General features: G+C 43.4%; 1 protein-coding gene across 2 annotated transcripts in view; it reads left to right on the top strand.

Moving 5' to 3' along the window:
- Positions 1–969: 969 nt before the first annotated feature.
- Positions 970–22,645, top strand: part of LRP11 (LDL receptor related protein 11) — a 50,123-nt gene continuing 28,447 nt past the window's right edge. For both annotated transcript variants that reach the window (XM_039240958.1, XM_039240957.1), the window contains exons 1-2: positions 970–1,669; positions 8,160–8,317. In XM_039240958.1, the coding sequence (XP_039096889.1) occupies positions 1,045–1,669; positions 8,160–8,317 (783 nt within the window). In that variant the 5' untranslated portion in view covers positions 970–1,044. The remainder of the gene's footprint in view (positions 1,670–8,159; positions 8,318–22,645) is intronic.

Here is a 22,645-nt window from a genome sequence, read left to right as displayed (position 1 = left end):
TACGGTTTTCTACCTCAATCATACCTTGGCAAAGGAAAGGATTATCTGCGAGAGTTCATTCAATAAAAATAAATAAAAACAACACAACTCCACCAGATCGCACATGATCTAAGCTGGAAGGCCTCTCTATACGCTGAACAGAGACAACAGAGATAACTCCCCAGGTCCTCCTAATTGGCTGTGTTCAGATTTCCAGGTAGGTTTGTGGAAAACGTAAGTGAACGTGACTGCTCGATTTTTAGATTTCTCAACAGCGTGGCCCGCCTTGTGCGACCCAAGTGCATCTGGGGAACCTAATATGTAAACAAGGGGGGTGGTGGTGAAGGACTGAAGACTAGGGGTTCCCTGGTTCAAGTCCCTTTTCTAAAGCAAACCCCGAGGTCACAAGGATTTGAGCGTCCCCTTAGAGCTGACTGACACCGGAGCAGGTCTCGCCTGTTAACGAAGCTAACTTGTTCACGAAGCCGGCTGGGTCTCAGACACACAAGCCCTGCCCGGACTTGGAGGGCTGCGGTCACCGAAGAACTCTCAGCGCGGCACCCCTAGAAACCGGCCCTCCAGGTCTCTCTGCCGCGCCCTCCCAGCGGGGGAGGAGCCTGCGGAAGGGTGGAGTGGGTGGGGTCAACGCTAGCAGGGGGCGGGGCGGGGCGGGACCGCAGGCGCGGCGGAGGGCGCGTGGGCGGGGCTTGCCGCGCCTCCGCCCCCGCCGCGGCCACTGTTCACAGGCCCGGGTGCTGATCGGCGCCGAGGCCGCCGAGCCGCGTCAGAGTGCGCCCAGAGTCCCCCCACGGAGGCGCGGGCGCTCCCGGAAGCCGCCGGAAAGGACAAGGAGCGGTGCCAGGCCGGGCTGGCTATGCCTCCCGTTGCCGCGGTTCCCGCCGACGACCGCGCGCCCGCGGCCTCAGGGGCGCAGCCCGGCCCCGGGGAGGCCGCGCTGTGAGGCGCCAGGGCCTCGAGCCCGCCGCGGTCACGGGGCCCGCGCTCGCCCGCCTTCCTCGCGCTCTGCGGCCCCGCTTCGGCTCGCCGCCTCAGCACCCGGCCGCCATGGCCTTCGCCGCCGGCGGGAGCGCGGGCTCGGGGCGCAGGCGGCCGCCGCGGCACCGGGCGCTGCGCGGGCTGCTGCTGCTCTGCCTGTGGCTGCCGAGCGGCGGCGCGGCGGGGCCGCCGCCCGCGCCGCTGTCCGAACTGCACGCGCAGCTCTCGGGAGTGGAGCAGCTGCTGGAGGAGTTCCGCCGGCAGCTGCAGCAGGAGCGGCCGCAGGAGGAGCTGGAGCTGGAGCTGCGCGCGGGCGGCGGTCCCCAGGAGGGCTGCCCGGGCCCGGGCGGCGGCGGCGGCGGCGGCGGCGGCTACAGCGCCATGCCGGACGCCATCATCCGCACCAAGGACTCCCTCGCGGCGGGCGCCAGCTTCCTGACGGCGCCGGCGGCCGTGCGGGACTGGCGGCAGTGCGTGGCGGCCTGCTGCTCCGAGCCGCGCTGCTCGGTGGCCGTGGTGGAGCTGCCCCGGCGGCCCGCGCCCTCCGCCGCCGCGCTCGGCTGCTACCTCTTCAACTGCACCGCCCGCGGCCGCAGCGTCTGCAAGTTCGCGCTGCACCGCGGCTACAGCAGCTACAGCCTCAGCCGCGCCCCGCAGCGGGGGCAGGGAGACCTGGGAGCCTCGCCTCCGATGGGTGAGCACCCCGCGCGAGGAGGGTGGGTCAGACCTCTCGGGCGCTGCGGCCTTCGCGCCTGTTGGGTGGCTGCGTCCGGGAGACCCGCTTAGGCAGTCCCGCCAAGCGAGAGACGAAACAGCTTCGTCCAAGTTAGTTTAGTTGGCGGGCATCCCGAAGAGTGGCTTTGGTTTCTTTGATGGACGGTTTCTGAGAAACCTTAGTAGATTCGGCAGAAGAGGGCACCGTGGGCTGCTTCCGGAATCTCTCCAGGATTGGGGAGGGAGGAGAAAAGCAAAGGGAAAAGCAGGTTATTTTAGGCTCGGGATTTTATAAGTCATGGTTTGTGTCAAGTAATGGCAAGAGCAAAATCTAATTAGATGCCGGACTGCTCATAGCACACCGGTTTCCTAGAGTCGTTCTCACGACTCATGATCCCATGTGTAGTGGTTTTCATCAGACAAAAACGAGAAGAGGAAACTTGGTGTCCGGTATTTTTGAAGTGGGTCCAACTGATTCCCATGAACTACGGGTCCCTTTTGTAGAGGGGGAAAGGAAGGGATTTGATTTTCGTTGAGGATGTGAAAGTTTAAGGCATGTCCCTTTTCTTAAAGAGCTAATAATGTTTTTCCTTCTGTGGTTTTACTTCCTGCAGATGCTCTGAATGAGAGTCAAGGCACATACAGAAGGCACGCAAAAAAATTGTAGCAGTTGGAGATTAAGGCTATTGAGGGAATAAAACCTTGATTGGGCCCACGTGTGTTTGGCTATGTGTTTGACTCCACTCTGTTGCTCTGTGATTTATAATAACCCAAGAATGATATCATAGCAAGATTGAGGGTGGGGGTAGCCTCAGCCGCTTTGGAAATCTGGTGCCTCCCAAGACCTGAAGGTCCAAAGGCAAGGGCTGGGAAACCATACCCACAGTGGCCCACCCCCCTACCCACCTGCACCTGAGCAGACATCAAAGGTCACCCTGTGACTGCTCGGCCTTGAGGCAGACATTGGGAAGAACACCAAGTGTTCTCCCTGAAGTGGAGGCAGGAAGCACTCTCACATGGACCGCCCCCCCCCCCACCAACCATCACTGAGCCTGCCCCATGGTGTTACCCGCACAGCCTTCCTCTTTGCCCAAACACAGACCGAAAAATCCCAGCAGCAAAGAAACAAAATCCCTTTCCCTTGTTCTGAATGCACATCTAGAAAAAAACCAATATGGCCACAGGAAGCTTTCTTATAAGCCAGGGGAGAGCAAAAGGAACATAAACAAAGAATATGCTCGTGGAAATTTTTTAAAAAAGTTAGGTTTACTAGTAGAAGTTTCTGAGTTTGGGAATTCAATTATATAGATATTCAGGGGTGAAAGCAGATGACCGCAGGGTTTGGTCCTCATTCTGGAAAACACTGTCGGGCTCAGCAACCAGGAAACTAGAAGGGTGTAGCTCAGGCCCCAAGGCACCCTCATTCTCTGCAATGAGGGCAAAGGTTACCTACCCACATGCCCTCTGTTTGCCCTGCCCAGATGCTTAACCTCTTGAAGTTCTTTATGCTTCTGAAACTTCTAAGTTTTTCCTTCTTGAATTGTCTCTTTTTTCCCGACTTTTTTTTTAAGTTTTATTTATTTATTTTGAGAGAGAGCATGCACGAATCTGGGAGGAGAAGAGGGAGAGAGAGAATCCCAAGTAGGCTCCATACTGTCAGCACAGAGCCTGATGTGGGGCTTGATCTCACCACCTGTGAGATCATGACCTGAGCTGAAATAGAGTCGGATGCTTAACCAACTGAGCCACCCAGGGACCCCTTTTTCTGACTTTTCTGAGCATACAGAGTTGGAAGCCAAAGGAGCATGAAAATGGATTAGAAAAGCTCTTGCAGAGAATTTGTTGGGGGGCCATTTGAGGTGAGTTAAGACATCATGAAGTAGTGAGGGGGCAGGTGGGATGGGATGGCACAGATTTATAGCAGAATCCATCAGCCGTGTTTGTTGCTGACGCTGATTGAGTTTGGTGTTAGGCATTCTTCTGGGCTCCTTAGACACATGAACTCATTCTTCTCACAACAGCCAAAGACCTGGGTTCTGTTATATTCCCCAATGTACCAGAAGGCTCGGGGAAAGTAACTTGCCCAGAGTCTCAATGCATGTGAGTTGCAGAGTTGTGTCATACAAGTGTCACACAGGAACCATGTGGCAGAGACCATTAAAATAGTCATTCATTCTTCTGGAATATTTTTATAAGAAAGTGATCCATGCTAAAGAAGAAGTAGGAGCAAAAATATTTATTGTGGCATTATTTATAATGGTGAAACAAATTGATAATAAAGCAAATGCCCAATACTAGAGGTTAAAAATCAAAATGGACGGGGTACCTGGGTGGGTGAGTCGATTAAGCATCTGACTTCAGCTCAGGTCCGGATCTCGTGGTTTGTGAGTTTGAGCCCCACATCAGGCTCTGTGCTGACAGCTCAGAGCCTGGAGTCTGTGTCAGATTCCGTCTCTCCTTCTCTTTCTCTGCCCTTCCCCCACTCACACACTCTCTCTCTCTCTCTCAAAAATAAACATTAATAAAATTTTTAAAAATCTAAATGACAACTGTGACATTTATATAGTAACATGGGCAGTACTAGAATATATGAATAAATATCAATAAATAGAATATATTAATAGGCTAAATCAGGATGGAAATTTGTATTTCCTGTAACTCGAATACACTTGGGAACCCCCACAGTATACTTAGAAAAATCTGCGCTGACATCGGAACTGACAGATTTATCATTTGTATCATCTTAGGCGACTTAGCCTCTAACTCATTTTTTCATGAGTCTGATGCAGGCGATAATACCTACCTCGGAGACTCATGAGAGTTGAGTGACATGGCTTACAAGCACTTAGCACTTATGCCACCCAATGAGTGGTACCTCTTATTAACATCAGCTCATATATAGAAAGACTATAACAGTACACACCAAAAATGATGATAATCAGAATAATTCTTTCCTGTCATGTTACAATTAAGAAGAACACACAATGAAAAAAGAAACCACAAAAACCAATCAACCAAACGCATGGATTTTGACACACAGTATCTAAGCCTCTTCCCTTAGTCTGGCCCCACTTCTGTATCCTGACTTCAAGAGTCCTTTCTAATTCCTCAACCTCTGCTATATCATTTGTGCCCATACAGTACAGATCTAGATTCCACAGCCTCCTCCTCGTCATTATGGCTCTGTTCACAGCATTGTGTTGTAAATCAGATTAGCTAACAGATCAGTAATATTATTCTTACCTGCATAAAATGCCACCTTGATATGCTTCATCAAAATTAGCATGAGTCTTATTCACCTCTACAGATCTTACCAAGTGTGTTTAGTTTTCAAAAGAAATCAATGTTTCCATAGTAGTTAGCATTGCTTTATTGTATTTTTATGATGAAAATGCAAATTTACGTTTGTCATGTTCTTTATCAGCAAATCAAATAATTTTAAATGATAGCACACTCCTTTCCTCTTCTTCTTGTCACTTGTTTACTTTTAAGGCCTGTCTCTGGGTAGATAAACTCTGGCTTATTTTAAGATACATTATGCAGTATAACTTTCCTGGACTTGAACCGATGAAGGAATGTATCTCCCTTATTTCAGTTACAACAGTGATCAATGTAGAGGATATGAGGATTTCATTGTGCTCATAAATCATATCTTAAAGCTCACCTAAGGAAAAGTGAACAACTAAAACAATGAATTGTTTTTTCTTCCAGGGGCAGTAGGATTAATTAGGTTGTAATATGTAGGATATTTCAAAACTTCCCTGATTTTTTCCATCTTATCTTTGAGGGCTTAAAAAATATATATATATATATATATATATATTTATATATATATATATATATATATGTATATATATATATATAATAGCATTCATTGTAGCTTATATCATATAGGCTTATTTTAGTTTGTTTACTTATAAATAATACTTTAAAAATAAATTTTCTTTTTTTAAAAAAATGTTTTATTTATTTCTAGGAGAGAGAGAGAGAGAGAGAGAGACAGCGTGAGCAGGGGAGGGTCAGAGAGAGAGGGAGTCACAGACTGAAACAGGCTCCAGGCTCTGAGCTGGCAGTCAGCACAGAGCCCGACGCGGGGCTCGAACCCACGAACCGCGAGATCATGACCTAAGCGAAAGTCGGACGCTTAACCGACTAAGCCACCCAGGAGCCCCTAAAAATAAATTTTCATGCAAATAACTGCTAATTATAATGTATTACTGTGAATTATAAGATGCTTTCCAGATTTATAAAGTGGTAAACTATTGTGTAGAAAGCAATGGAAACTTCCAGAACCGAAAGAAAGATCTGTGTACCACTGTGTAAAATGGCCTATTAGTAATGAAATTGTCACCTCTCTCCTTACCTGGGAGAAGCAGATAAAGACATAAGACCCTGGGTCTTTGCTCAGAGGTGGAAAAAAGCAGAACAAATTTCTTCTTAGGCAAAGGATGCTTGTGTGGCTTATTTAAAAATGAGTTATTAGTCCTCATTCTTTTAAATGACTATAAAAATGGGACTCTTCTCAATAGACAAATGTAACCATTGGCAATAGCAAATGTACTTATTTCCTGTAAACATGCTCATAAAAAAAAAGCCGCCCCTTTTTGAGATGATCAGCAGCATTCTCATTCAGAAAAGCCACAGCTCTAAGAGCTGCCAGCCCCTTTTAGAAATTCTCTGTTTCTGGGTATTGGGAAGATTAGTAGAACAGAAGATAGGACTGGACCAGCCTGTCTCTGAGCATCTGAAAGGTCATGGTAACTTGCTGAAGGGTTTTTCTTAACCATGGAAAGGACCCAATCAGATTAGAATTTCAGAAAAGTCATTTTAGCTGCAGAGCATCAAGAGTGACTCCCGGCTGTTGCCTAGTGAGAAATGAAGAGGATTGCTGCTAGCCTCAGACATCTGGCCCTGTGACATCTGAATAGGCTCTTAGGCGTTTACTTAGGAAGCAACTGGGGCTTTGGAGGAAGGGAGCAGTGCCTCAGCCACATCATTCAGCAGAAGCTCAGGAGGAACACATCCAAGCCAGAATTTGCACAGAGCTTTGGCACTGGAGGAGGGGGGAAGTAGTCAATGCCAAACAGGATATATTTATAAGAACCTATAGATTTTTCCCCATTAATATTACCAAGTTTCTTTAAAATATATCAGGGTGCCTGAGTGTCTCAGTTGGTTAAGCATCCTACCCTTGGTTTTGGCTCAGGTCATGATCTCATGGTCGTGGGATCCACCTGCATCAGCTCCGCACCGGGTATGAGATCTGCTTAGGATCCTCTCTCCCTCTTCCTTCCCCTCTCCCCCACTCACATGTGCACGCTCTCTCCCTCTCTCTCTCTCTCAAAAAAAAAATATATGTATATATTTACATCTGAGTAAGCTTACTTATAACCTTAAATCAATAAAATATTCGTAACTGTGTACCTCAGAAATGTTTTCTGTATGCAGCTTCTCCTATCAGTCACAGCTGAAAGTGGCTACGAGTTATAGATTAGTTAGTGAATGTAGTTAACCTTAAATTATTTAGTACTATTCCAGATCGAAGGCAAACATATTTGTTTTGCTATCATACAGAAACGTGGTGTGCCAGATTCTGTCATAAAAATTAGTTGTTAGAAACTGTGCATGTTTTCTATTTTCCTAGATGAAAAATTGTTCTCCAGAGAATTGCCAAGTTGAACTTTATTTTATGTGAATCTAAGAACTTGCCTTAACTTTCCAAATTTAATTTATTTCCTTTTTAAAAGCATTTTTTTAATGTTTAATTATTTTTGAGAGGAGAGAGAGAGAGAAAGAGATAGCACAAGCAGGGGAGGAGCAGAGAGAGAGAGAGAGAGAGAGAGAATCCGAAGCAGGCTCCAGGCTGTCAGCAGAGAGCCTGACGTAGGGCTCGAACTCACAAACCACAAGATCATGACCTGAATCAAAGTTGGACGCTTAACCGACTGAGCCATACAGGCACCCCAATTTATTTCCTCTATATTGAATACTTTATACCACTTCTATTTTAAAAACTTGAGGGTAAGGAAAAAAATCTGTATCAGAGGAGGATTTTTTTCATATGTGTTTCAAAAGTCTTTTTTAAAATTCATTTAGTTGAACTTTGAACTTAAATCATTTATAAATTAAATGAAAATTTTAATCTAGAGAATAGAACTACTACTCCAGATTGGATAGCCTAGTACTCTGTCTTGTACCCACAATTTTGTCCTAGCTACTGCAAATAGCTGATTCTCCATACCTCCTCTTCTGCATGTATTATAGCTAAATTCCATATTCTTAATAAATTGCTATTGTATTTATTATGTAAAGAGAATACATGAAAATCAATAAGAAAATAACTTTCAGTTGCTATACATTCTCAAACTAGTTGCATGCTAGACTACATCTATTCTAGCAAACAAGATACTGCTTTAAATAAATTATTTAAAAAATAGGCACTCATCTCTTGTGAATTATTTCTTTCACAGAAAAAGATGAGCCCCCACTTAGCAAGGCTGGGAAGGACATAGTTTTGCACCTGCCTACAGATGGAGTGGTTTTGGATGGCCGTGAGAGCACAGACGACCATGCCATTGTCCAGTATGAGTGGACGCTGTTGCTGGGTGACCCATCAGTGGACATGAAGGTAATTCATGACGTCATTATAATGACACCAACTATTTCCATGAGGTGATCTCTCGTAATGTTCTTCCTCTCCTGTTCCCCAAGTACCTGTAAGCTAGCAGAAGAGGTATAAAATGGAGAAGGCATAAAAGTGATTGTTGACGGATCATGATCTCATGGTTCGTGGGCCGAGCCCATGTCGGGTTCTGTGCTGACAGCTCAGAGCCTGGAGCCTGCTTCGGATTCTGTGTCTCCCTCTCTCTCTGCCCTTCCCATACTTGCACTCTGTCTCTCAAAAATAAATAACATTAAAAAAAAATTTTTTTTAAAAAGTGACTGTTGAAAAAGTTATTCATTATATGAACATACCTTCTACTGAGTAAACAGTGATCATGATAATTTGTTTTGAAGCTTACTTTCATTTTTTTTTGAAAGCAAGAGATTGAATGTAAGCAGAGGAGAGGGGCAGAAGGGGAGAGAGAGAGAGAGAGAGAGAGAGAGAGAGAGAATCTTAAGCAGGCTCAATGCTCAGCATGTGCTCAATCCCATGACCCTGGGACCATGAGCTGAGCTGAAATCAAGAGTCACATGCTCAACCAAATGAGCCACCCAGGCTCCCCGAAACTTTCTCTTTTTTGTAAACTTTTTGGCAAAACATTTGAAGGGAAAAGACTCATGCTTTGTTTTAATGATTCAGATTACTTTTTACATTTTTATATTTTTATTACTTTATATTTTTTACTTTTTTTTACATTTTTTATTTCTTCTTTTCTTAGTTCAAGGCCCAGGCAGAAAATTTGAAAAATATGAAGGAATATAAAGAGGAAAATAACAATAGAATAAATGAATTCTTCACATGATCCAGAAAGTAACCATCTCACCTAGCGATGAGGCCTGCTTGAGATAACTGAGTTAGTACATGAGGTGATGAGTGGCCTCATGCTCTGGTTTGGGCACACAGCACTGGGTTTCACCAAAGTTATCTGGACTGAGCTGGAATTGCTGGGATGGGAGTAAGTCACTGGCTCAGAGGCTGCCTCCACACTGGGAGTCTGTGTTGTGTTTTATTTTGTTATTTGAGCTGTAGATAACATTAGTCTCAGAAGAGCAACATAATGACTGGATATTGTGAAATGATCACCAGAATAATTCTGGTTAACACCCATTACCTCACATGGTAACACATTTGTTTTCTTGTTGTGAGAACTCATTTTAAAGATTTACACTCAGGGTACTTGGTTTGCTCCATTAATCATCCAACTTCAGCTCAGGTCATGATCTCGCAGTTCGTCGGTTTGAGCCCCATATCAGGATCTGTGCTAACAGCTCAGAGCCTGGAGCCTGCTTCAGATTCTGTGTCTCCCTCTCTCTCTCTGCCCTTCCTCTGCTTGTGCTTTGTCTCTCTCTGTCTCTCAAAAATAAATAAATGTTTAAAAAAGAAAAAGAGCAACATGGATGGACCTTGAGGGTGTTATGCTGAGCGAAATAAGTCAGGCAGAGAAGGACAAATATCATATGTTTGCACGTATAGGAAGGTTAGGAGGAACTTAACTGAGGAACAAGGGGGAGAAGAAGGGGGGAAATAGTGGGGGAAAGGGAGAGAGGCAAACCATGAGAGACTCTTGAATGCTGACAACAACTGAGGACTGATGGATGTGGGGGGGAGGGGGGATGGACATGGAGGAGGGCACTTGTGGGGATGAGCACTGGGTGTTGTGTGGAAACTAATTTGACAATAAACTATTTGTTAAAAAAAAAAAAAGAAAAGAAAAAAAGATTTACTCTCAGCAACTTTCCTTTTTTGAAAAAATTAAAGTTTATTTATTTATTTATTTATTTATTTTGAGAGAGACAGAGAAAGAGTGAGTGGTGGAAGGGTAGAGAGGGAGAGAGAGAATCCCAAGCAGGCTCTGCACTGTAGCACAGAGCCTGTGGTGGGGCTTGAACTCACAAAACTGTGAGATCGTAACGTGAGCTGAATCAAGAGTCGGACGCTTAATTGACTGAGCCACCCTGGTGCCCCTACACTGAGTGACTTTCAAATATATAGTACAGTATTATTAACTACAGCCACCATGCTGTAATTACACCCCATGACTTCTTCGTTTTATCAGTTTTCTCATTTTGCCCAGCCCTCACACCTTGCCTCTTTCAACTACCCATCTATTCTCTGTATATATAAACTCAGTTTTTTCTTTTAATTTTTCTTTAAGTTTATTTATTTATTTTGAGAGAGAGAGAGGGAGAGCACAAGTAGGGGAATGGCAGAGAGAATGAGAAACAGAATCCCAAGCTGGCTCTGTGCTGTCAGTACAGAGCCCCATGTGGGCCTCGAACTCAGGAACTGTGAGATCATGACCTGAGCCAAGATCAAGAGTCAGATGTTTAACTGACTGTGCCACTCACGTGCCCTAAACTCAGTTAAAAAAAATTTTTATTTTGAGAGAATGTGGGGAAGAGGCAGAGAAAGAGGGGGACAGAGGATCTGAAGCAGGCTTAGCTGTGACAGCAGTGAGCCAGATGTGGGGCTTGAACTCACTAACCGCAAGAACATGCATGACCTGAGCTGAAGTCAGACACTCAACCGACTGAGCCACCCAGATGTCCCTGAGTTCAGTTTTTTGTTTAGATTCCACATATAAGTGAGATCATAAGGTATTTGTTTTTCTCTGACTTATTTCACTCCAGGTCCATCCATGTTGTCACAAATGGCAAAATTCCTTTTTATGGCTGAATATTTATGTACCACAATTTTTTTTATCCATTCATCCATCAGTGGACATTTAGGTTATTTCTTTATCTTGGCTATTGTAAATAATGCCACAGTGAATATGGGAGTGCATATATTCTTTCAAGTTAGTGTTTTGCTTCCTTCAAATTAATCCTCAGAAATGGAATTGCTGGCTCAATAAAAGGTATTCTGAGTCGTGAAGCTAGTTGCTTTTTATTAACTCTGTCAGGACCCTTCCTAGATAGCAGTATTTCCTGGCTTAGCCAAATAAACTTTGTCCAAACCACTTTAGTTAGAGGAGGCTCAAAAAGTCAATATTGGTTTGGTAGGGCTGCTGTAACAAAATACCACAGACTGGGTGGCTTAACCAACAGAAATTTCTCACAGTCCTGGAGGCTAGAAGTTCAAGATCAAAGTGTCAGCATGGCTAGCTTCTTTGAAAGCCTCTCTCCTTGACCTGTTGGCTGTCAGCTACTTCCTCTGTCTTCACAGGGTCTTCCCTCTGTGGGGAAGCACTGATTTATATTCTGTTGGAACAAAAACAAAAACAAGAATCAGCTAGCCCTTCACTAATGATTTGAGTTGATTATTCAGTCAACAATTATATAGTCTTAGAATTGCCTCTCACCCAAAGAGGAGCCCTTCCATCATATCCCTTCCAGTGGTCATCCATTCTCTGGCTGTTTTTTCCAGGAGTGAAAACTTACTAGTTCACGTCACTATTTCACTGTGACATTTTTCATCAGCCTCAATTATTAGGCGAATTGGGGGCACCTGGGTGACTCAGTGGATTAAGCATCTGAAGTCAGCTCAGGTAATGATCTCATGGTCTAATTATTAGGCAAATGGGATGTGCCTCCTATTACATCTGTGCACTGGTGCTAGATCTTCTCTTTGGAAAAGCACTGAACACATCTTTTTATTCTGTGTATCAGCCACTTAAATTTTTGAAAATAATGAATGCCAACCACTTGGAATGCTCTTCTCAGAATTCAACACTCCCAATCTTTCAGATGTTCCTCATAAGTTGATTTTTCAGATAATCACATCTACTATCCAGCCTCTTCTGGATTTTCTCCGATTCTTGCATGCCCTTCTTAAAATCTGACATGCCTATGAACTCCATGTGTAAAACTGTAAACTGTGGTTCTTCCTGACACTGACTATCACCTCCTGTGATGCACACATTGTCTCCACTTCTATTAATGAAGCTTAATTTATATAAACTATTTTAATGGCTGCCTCACACAATAGATTCATGTTGAGTTTTCCATTAGCAGGATTACCTGAAACCTGCTTCATCTTTCTGCATGAACTGCTCTCCTGATAGCCTCCCCATCCAGTGTTTGTGTAGTTGATTTATTGAACCCGAGTGCAGGACCTTATGTTTATCCTTTTACATCTCAGCCTTTGGTTTTCATCTACAACAGAAATAATTTTGAACTTTAAGTGTCATCCAGCATATTTATTATCCTTCAATGCATTATGTCAGCTGCAAAATTAATATCTTTATTGCTTTGAGAACTAGGTTGATCAGAAAAGATACATGGACAAGCCACTGATTATACCACTAGAGAGCTCCCTTGAGATGGACGCTGACTGTTAGTCAGCACTTCTGGGCCATATCTGTTCCAGCAGCTATAAATCTGCCTCCATTGTCATCTAGCTTTGTCTGTTTGCTATTAAAAGCTTTATTCTGTAAGCAATGAATTGCATATATGAGTGCTGATTAAAAATAATGCTGATGATTCAGTATTTAATTTACTGAAGAGATTTATAAAGCAGTTACAAAGTTAGGCATTCCTCATGGGCTTTTAAGGCTGACTGCTCTGCCATCGAGAGCAAAATGTGGGCCAGTTCCCCAGCCAAGTGTGTAATATGCTGGTGGGTGGATCTTAAGTTATAAAACCATAATCTACGTGACAAAGTCTGCAGTAAGAGAGCTATTTGCTACCAAACTGTGACTGTCTTACAATGGTGTACATTCATGAATGCCCTCAAAAGTAAATTCTCATCCTGCTATGACTTCATCATAATAAAGCTGCCATTAATTGAGCCCCCCACTCAGTGCTAGGCAGTTTAGACTTTATCTGGAAGCCTCAGAACAATCTCACAAGAAGACACATCCTCACCTTGTGGGTTAAAATTTTAATATAACATCGTGAAAGACTGAAATGACAAGAGATGACTGAGTGCCTTTCAGTGGAGTGCTGGGGATCGTGGGGCATGTCCTTCAAGGTTATCATTTATAGATGGTAGAAGGCAGAGGGCAGGGCCCCTGGGCAGCTCAGTCAGTTAAGCAGCTGACTTGATTTCAGCTCAGGTTATGGCCTCACGGTTTATGAGATCAAGCCCCACTAACAGCGCAGAGCCTCCTTAGGATTCTTTCTCTTTCTCTCTCTCTCTCTCTGTCCCTCCTCCGCTCACATGCACTTGTGTGGATTCTCTTTCTCTTGCACACATGCTCTCTTGAAAGAAAGAAGAAAGAAAGAAAGAAAGAAAGAAAGAAAGAAAGAAAGAAAGAAAGAAAGAAAGGAAGGAAGGAAGGAAGGAATGCAAATGATTCTTGTCCATAGAAATGCAAATAAATAGATTTCTGCCCTGTGGAAAAGTGGATTCAAGCATGACATTTTAATACCCATAGGCATTAATCTGTTAATACGTGCATTTTGGTGCCTAATAGTTCTAATAGCAAACTTGTTTCAGTTTTGCATCTCCTGGCGACTTCATTCATGACTGCTTACATCTGTCTGTTCTTCAGGTTCTCCTTTGAATCTGTGGGATGCTTTATTGGTTTTCTCTTTATTTTTTTATTTATTTATTTATTTTTATTTATTTATTTCTAGGAGAGAGAAACAGCGTGAGCAGGGGAGGGTCAGAGAGAGAGGGAGTCACAGAATCTGAAACAGGCTCCAGGCTCTGAGCTGGCAGTCAGCACAGAGCCCGACGCGGGGCTCGAACCCACGAACCGCGAGATCATGACCTAAGTGAAAGTTGGACGCTTAACCGACTAAGCCACCCAGGCGCCCCGGTTTTCTCTTTAATTAATGAGTTAAATAATGAGTTAAATAAAATCTTTCATGCAGGTTCCTATTAGATTTGTGTGAGATCTTAACACACTTTCATACCTGAAAATAAGATACACAGGTATTTTCAAGCCATTGTGGAATTGCACTTTGCTTACAGCTCACCCAAGTTAAGACGTTTTTAAGTCTGTGATTTCAGAGTGATTCATTTCCTCCCCAAATTAAGAACAACAACAACAAAAAAGATTTGTGTGAGAGTCATAGTCACAGTTTCAAAATTTTCCTCTAGCAGTAATTAACACCCTTCAGGGGCCATCCCATGGACCCCTTTCACTTGGTCAGCCTGGTTTTACGCCTCAAAATTTATTTTCTTAAGTTTATTTTACTTATTAGTCTCTACACCCAATGTGGGGCTCAAACTCACCCGAGATCAAGAGTCAGTGCTCTTCCAACTGAGTCAGCCAGGTACCCATACACCCCAAAATTTCTGACAGGGAAATTGGGACTGTCAAGTCTTTTTTTTTTTTTTCTGAGAATGAGATCCAGCTGACTAGAATGTTAATGCAGTTCTCCCTCAAACTGCAAAATGGGGCTCACTTGGAAGGTTGCTGAGAATGGGGGCCGATCAATTATAGGCTAGAAGAGCAAAACAATTAAATTAACACCCCATGTGGGATACACTTGTTTTTATGTCCCTTGACCATTCTCACCCCTTGAGGGGCCCTCGCTGGTCAGGCTTTCCACTGGGTGCTTCTTCTTGACTCCTCCTCTCTCTTCTCATCTCCCCTGTTCTCCACCGTCTGCACAGACTCTTTACCTCTTTCTCTCAGTAGAGAGAAGCTTCCAGTAAAGAAAGGCCTCTGGTCAAAAAGTCAGCCCTCCCTTTGTCTTGCAGTACCTTAAGGCCAGGTTGTAGGACTATCTTTTCACCTCCAAAAGACTCATTCAGGTATCATAAAACAACAAAACCAATTAGGCCCTCATTCTAAGAGAGGAATTATTTCTGCCAACTTAATAATGATAAAACTTAGTCTGAGTATTTTTAATACTTAGTGTGTGTATTCAGTGCTATACTAAACACTTTACATTGACTAAACATATGGGAAAGCTTATGTTCCTGGCTTGGTGTCTTCATTTATGAAAAAAGAATAGGAAAGATGATTGGTCAGAACCAAGAGTCTACCCACTGGACTTTCAGGTTATGTATTTTCTGCCCTTGGACAGGATATTCTACATGTGCTTAACTGAATATTAGTCTATAATACAAAATGCAAATGTAAAATGACACATTTTCTTAAATGCAAAAAGACATATCTTTCAGGCAGCCCATTAGATGACACTGAGTTCATGATTATTCAATGTAATACATTTTTTTCTTCAACATAATACTTTTAAATCTGAAGTCAACAGTAACATATGACATTTAGGAGCAGGATACAGAGTTCAAGGATGTTCAAATGATTTTAGAATAACTAAATGATTTTAGAATACCACATGTAACGGAAGTTTATTCAAGAATGGATATTGTTTGAGGACTCCTGGGTGACTTAGTCAGTTGAGCATCTGCCTCTTGATTTCTGCTCAGGTTATGATCTCACAGTTTGTGGGATTGAGCCCCATGTTGGGCTCTGCCTGCTTGGGATCTTCTCTCTCCCTCTTTTTGTGTCCCTCCCCGGCTTGCACATACACGCTGTCTCTCAAAATAAATGAATAACCTTAAAGAAAATAATGGGTATTTCTTACACCAATAACTTCATTGTGAAGTTCAAACCATTTGCACACTGGCTTGCCTGCTGCACATAATTAATTTTTGAAAATAGATAATCATCTAAATTGGGACCTATCTGGGAGTGAAAAGAGGTGATATTCCCAAATCTTTATTTTTAATTTATTTTTTTATTTTTGAGAGAGCAGAAGTGGGGAGGAGTAGAGGGAGGGGGACAGAGGATCTGAAGCGGGATCTGTGCTGACCGCAGCGGGCCTGACATGGGGCTTGAACTCACGAACCACCATATTGTGACCTGACCTGAAGTCAGACACTCAAGGGAGGTGGTATTTCTAATTACACCAGGACCACAGAGAAAAATTGGAGCAAACAGGGACATGGATCCTTCTTGATAAAATCCAAGTTTCTTGAGACTGGATGGTCTATGTGGGGTCTCCCAATTGGTCTCATTTTTAAACCACCCCCAATAGATAAAAATGGTATTTTATAACTCAACCTTAGAGTAAAGCTTTCTAAGAAAAGATTTGACTTTTTGGTCATAGAGCAAGAGAGCACAAAATCACTGAATTTCAAATTGCGTTCTGTCTCCTTGTATAGGAGCCATTTTGTCACTTACTCCTCCTCAGTCCTATTTCCCGAAATATGGTTTGGGTCACTACTGAAAATGCTCACAAAAGAGAGGAATCATTACATGTTAAGGGGATGACTTAAAAGCCTATTGAAAGACTTTATAAAAATTTAGTAAGCGGGATTTTCAAGGCAGTTTGCAGTTGTCAAACCAATATAGAAGTTTCCAGAGAACCTACTATGGTCTTTAAAGATTAAACACTAACTGTATCTATTGTCTTCTGTTTACACATCTTCATCGATGTGTAGAAAGAAATACATAAAATCTATAATATCACAACAGAATTTATAACAGTAATGAGGGATTTCTTTAGAAGTGTTTCTTCAGTGAGGGAAGGAACAATGAGCTGAAGAGGGGTTTTGCTGCCCACAAATGCCGCCAGAAGGCCCATCTCCCTTCTCATTCCTTCCTCCCTCCCTCCTTCCTTTATTCCTTGATATTTTTTCCCTTTCTCTCTCAAAGCTCTGAACTGCACCTCTACTTACTAGGATTCTAACAATACTTGCTAGTTAATTGACTCTCTCTCTCTCTCTTAAGTAATTGACTGCTCAGCCAATCTTTCCAAAAGTGCTCATATAGCCCCCCAATCTGTATCAAACTTCTTAGCGTGACCAGCAGAACATTGCTCAGCACTCTGGTCTCATACAGATATTGCAAAGAGCTATCATGTGTTGTCTGACAATATCTTTGCACCCCATCGAAGGAAATCCTCGGCATACATACTATTATTATTTCTTGGCTATTGGAGAATTTCTAGTCTTCATAAAAACAAAATGTAAATCACTTCAAGAAAAGTTATCCCAAGCATTCTAGGCCTTTGATGGGGTTGGGTGGGGTGATGGGGAGGAAGCTCTTTCTAAATTTAAAAAAGAAAGAGAAAAATGGTAATTGGGTACTTGAGAAAATTTCACATCGATTTCGTCTATTTCTTCCTCCTTCAAGTGAGTCAGTTTGTCATGAATGAAAGACATCAAACAAGTAAGACTGCTAACAGAGCACCTGCTTTACTATGGTTTTTGAATACTAGCTCTACCACTTTTTGTGTGGGGGATCTTGGCAGATCATTTAAACCATTCGCAAGATGAAAAGAACACGAGTCCGTATTATTGTGGTCAAATGAGTTTGTGCAAGTAAGGCTCCTGGAGCAGTGAGCAGCACATAGTAAACATTCAAGCATGTTGATACTATTCAGTTTATCATGAGATTATTTTTCCTTCCATGGTATTCACGCTGCTACTGATAGTCTCGTCTTACACCCAGGCAAGACTGTGTTGCTGCCTGGGTGATATTCTTTTAGAGATTCTCCCGAGGAACCCCACATACTCATTCCAGGTGCTCACCTGTGCACAAAAGGCCTTTAACAGGGAGCAAAACCTCACTCCTCAAATGCCTGAAGAGGCATTTGACTGTGGTCTTCAGACTGGCTTAAGGCCAGAAAGGACTTTTATTTGTTTATTTTATTTTTATTTTTTTAATGTTTTATTTATTTCTGAGAGAGAGAGCATGAACAGAGGAGGGTCAGAGAGAGAGGGAGACACAGCATCTGAAGCGGGCTCCAGGCTCTGAGCTGGCAGCACAGAGCTCGACACGGGGCTCAACTCACGAACTGTGAGATCAAGACCTGAGCCAAAGTCGGACACTTAACCAACTGAGCCACCCAGGCTCCCCTGGAAAGGACTTTTAAAAGGAGTAATTCTGACACTGAGAAGCCAGAGGGCGAGGTGTTTCCTGGGAGTGAGAAGCAGAAGGAGAAGAAGAGAAGCAAAACATACCACATTCCGTAGAACTGAAACAAGGCTGAGCTGCCTCCAAATTTCACCAACATCCACGCCCTTCAGTCTTCCCACTTGAAACTAACGGCAGCCCACAGGGCATTTTCCAGACAAAGAAGATTCCCAGGACTACAGGTTACCTAAGTAACACCAGGGGATAAATTGGTACACATGAACAAATGTTCCATTGTGGTTTTGAGGATTTCTTTCTAAGTATCTTGCTTCAAAAATGAAGAGTGAAGACAGAAGAAAAAACCCAGTGAATCCTAGAATTTACCGCTCTAGTTAAGCGGGGAGACACTTCAGAGCATGAAAGATGGGGACAGGTCATACCTGTTGTGTTTCGATGTCAGCTGTGAGCCTAAATGTAGCCTACCCTCAATTAAGTATGAGTTCTTTTTATATAATAGCTCAAGGTCTTGAATATTTAATTGCAGGGTTTTTTTTTCTTTAAGAAAGTTACTTATAAGGAAATATTGAAAAATAAGTTCCCTGGGAAGGAAAAAAGTACATAATTCATGAAAAATAAATGTGGGTAAATAGAGTTAAGAAAGATCTATTCCAGAAAGGGCAGAAGCAATGAAGTTCTTTGCCTGTTCAGAAACAAACACCCAACTTCCCAGACAATAACTGACAAGCACAATAGGCTTCCAGAATCACAGGAATTGACGGTAAATCTGTGTGCTTCCAGTCAAACAGGGTTTAAGCCTGATTTACTGTATCCACTTTTTTAGACCATGGCAGCCGGCCAGTCTGTATATAAACTGTGCCTGGATTCTTTGTAAAAAATGGTTCTTGGAATAAGGACCTTGAAAGGCCTGAATCCGCTGACCAAGACCTAGGATTCTGGAACAGCTGTGCATATGGAATTTACAATTGAATGGTCTGGATTCAAACCCGGTTTTGCCAATTCCCTAGCAGGATGAACTTAGGAAAATTATTCTGTTCTTTAAGCCGCAGCTTCCTCGGTTGTAAAGAGGATAATACAACCTGATAGAATTTCAGTAAGGCATCAAAATAGGAAAACACAAATAAAGCGTGTAGCATATTGCAGAGCATAAAATGAGCACTCCAGGAGGGGTGCCTGGGTGGCTCAGTGGGTTGAGCATCCGACTCTTGGTTTTGGCTCAGGTCATGATCTTATGGTTCATGGGATCGAGCCCCATGTCAGCCTTGCGCTGACAGCGTGGAGCCTGCTTGGGATTCTCTCTCTGCCCTTCCCCTGTTGCAGTGTGTGCGTGCTCTCTGTCTCAAAATAAATAAATAAACATTTAAAAAAATGAGCAATTCAGGAGAGGTAACTATTACAGTTAATTCTAAACACCTTGGGATGTAAATATTGAGCTTTTTTGACCAATACATTAACTGAATTGCAAACAGAATAGATTTACTCACTTGTATATAAACAAAAAGTTATGAGGGCTTTTTAAAGACAAGAAGCAAGGAAGTAAAGCACTGTGAAAAACTTGTAGGGGATATTGCCCTCAAGTAGCTTGACACTGGTTGAAATTAGATGTGCACCTAAATAACAAAAATACCAAATAGAAAGTAGCAAGATTAGGGCACCTGGTTGGCTCAGTCAGTTGAGCATCTGCCTTTGGCTCAGGTCATGATGATCTCGCGGGTCATGAGTTCAAGACCCACATGGGGCCATCTGCTGTGAGCTCAGAGCTGGCTTCAGAGTCTCTGTCCCCCTCTCTGCCCCTCCCCCACTTGTGCCCTCTCAAAAATAAGTAAACATTTTTTAAAAAGTGGCAAGGCTATAAAAGAATATAAATAAAGTGCTACTGGAATTCAAAGGAAGGGGAGATTAGAATCTAGTTGAGGGAAGTCAGAGAGGACTTTGCAGATGAGGGCCCTGTGGTACATGTCTCTATAATCTTAATATTTTAACAGTAGGACAGGACTTACAAAATTATATCGACTTGAAAAGATCTGCATTCTCTAGTGCAAAAATTTTGGACACATCTGATAGCATTCAAATTCAATGTGTATTCTCTGACATGGTAACTTAGGGCCATAAAATCCGTATCTAGTTAAAATGAGAATAAGGTTCAGCTTTGCTCAGAGGATAGATAGTTGGCCATTTGCCCCGTGGTCTGTATCATAACATGCTTTTACTTTTCTTTCTAAAAAATAATACAGAGTAGAGTACCTGGCTGGATCAGTCAGTAGAGCATGAATCTCTTAATCTTGGGGTTATAAATTCAAGCCTCGTGTTGGGTGTAGAGATTAAAAGAAAGGAAGGAAAAGAAGGAAGGAAGGAAGGAAGGAAGGAAGGAAGGAAGGAAGGAAGGAAGGAAGGAAGGAAGGAAAAAGAAAAGGAAAGAAAGAATGAATGAATGAATTCAGAGAGATCTTGTGTACACTTTACCCACATCTTGCCAAACCAAGATATATATTGGTATTGCTCTTCCCTAGATTAGAAAGGAGAGAAGGGCAGTAAGAGAAGAAACAAGAGAGAAGCAGTACTAATCTTTGTCTTATTCTCCTTCTCCACTCCCATATATATTTTATCCTGACACTTAGGAAAAGTTTGTAAAATACTTTAAATCCTTTCCAATATCACATAAACATGAGGAGATGTGGAAGGGTTATTGGAGTGCTCGAAGGGAAAACATCCATTTTACCTTTCTAAATATTCTAAATATCTGATTTCAAGGAAAGACCAACTTCGTTAGCTAAATGAATAAGAAGGGCCAAGGAAAGGCTATTAATCTGAATAGATCTAAATTTAAGCCCACCCAAGACTTTGAAGGTTATTACCATGATCTGCATCTGGACCAGTGTTCCCTGCATCAGAGAGGCAGAGCCTAGGAAGGCAGAGAGAGGCATCCAAACCCCGGGTGGACAATTGCCCTCTTAGATAGGGGCCGCCTGGCCTTCCAGCCCAGCATCTTCCTGTGGTCCCTGGGTGGCTCAGTCGGTTAAGTGTCTGACTCTTGATTTCGGCTCAGGTCATGACCTCATGGTTCATGACACTGAGCCCCACATAGGGCTCTGGGCTGAGTATGTGGAGCCTGCTTGGGATTCTCTCTTTCTCTCTCTGCCCATCCCCTGTTTATTCTCTCTCTCTCTCTCTCTCAAAATAAATAAATAAATAAACTTGGGGGGAAAAAAAGAGAGAGTCTTCCCAACAAAGCCCAGGTCCACAGAGTTTCAGTTTGATACTGGTATGCTAACTGTTGACATTCGGAGAGCTCAGGCACAGTCCTGGGTGATGACAGTGTCCACATAGATGGCCCATCCAGACTCCTTGCCTCAGGGCTTCCCTGGTCTCTCAAATCTCCATGAACTTCATCTCTGCCCCACTCCTATGGCCACTCAGGGTCCCTCTGACCCTACAAATCTCATTCTGTTCAATTCTACAGATTCAATCCTACAGCCTTCCATCTCCTCTCATGTACCCGGGCAGCAAACCCCTCAGCTGTTGGCTTTCTGCAGTCTTAGGTCTTGTTTGCATTCAGGCAGACCGGCTGGGGCAGTTTCTCTCCTTCACAGCACCTTACTCAAGGCCGCAAGGCTCAATCATCACATTCTGGTGTGGTCATCAGCTGCCACCCATGTGTTCTAAGTCCCAGGAACTAGTGGTCTTATGTGTTACCCCGATGCGACCTAGCAAGGCCTGCCTGATTCTGGCCAGAGCTGGAGAGAGTGAGAGTCTGTCACCAGTGCCAGCCTCAGCACGTCCTGTCCCTCGTGGTCATTGGCGCCCCTTAGTTCAGCCTCACACTTCTGCAGCCATAGGGAGAGGTTATAACTCACCCTTCCCTTGTAGTCATGTGGACACAGGTGGGAGTGAAAGTTTCTGGAATAAAGGGGTACTGGGTCCCCATCCCACTGGAGTGCAGGTCTCTTGACCCCTGCAGTGACTCAGGCTAGAAGACAGGGTGGGCTCAGACCAGGATGGTGACAGTGGACATGATGAGAAGCGCTTAAATTCTGGATGTGTTTTTAAAGTACAGTCAACAGGATTTCCTGATGGATTGAATACGGAATATGAAAGAAAAGAGGGGTGTGGTATGACTCTGCAGTCCCAAGCTTCAGTTTTTGTCTCATTTTAAATCGCACTCATCTGAATCTCTGATGTCCTCTCCTGGTTCTCAGACATCGCTGTGCCCTCTGGTTTCTGAGGGTCAGCTGCCCATTCCAGACTCTTACTGGAACTGGACTTACTGTCTGGAACTTCCGTGACTCTTACATTCTCTTGTCATTGTCAGCTTTCTCTCTGCATGCGTGTCATAGTTCTCACATAAATGACCCCTGTTTGATATTCTCTTGGTGTAGTTGGGCCTGAAGATCATGTAACAGTGTAGCAGTAAAAACTGCTTAACATCTCTTTGAAATACACAGTGAAGGACTGGCTTCCTTCTTTGCTAGCTCTTTAGCTCACAGCTTTTGCAAGGACAGTGATGGGACCACATATTGACGGTTTTACACCTGGACGTCTCACTTCTGTCTCTGTCT

The sequence above is a fragment of the Hyaena hyaena genome, unplaced genomic scaffold (assembly GCF_003009895.1).
Source record: "Hyaena hyaena isolate Hyena2069 unplaced genomic scaffold, ASM300989v1 scaffold_184, whole genome shotgun sequence".
Taxonomy (NCBI): domain Eukaryota; kingdom Metazoa; phylum Chordata; class Mammalia; order Carnivora; family Hyaenidae; genus Hyaena; species Hyaena hyaena.
This window is presented reverse-complemented; position numbering and strand designations above follow the sequence as displayed.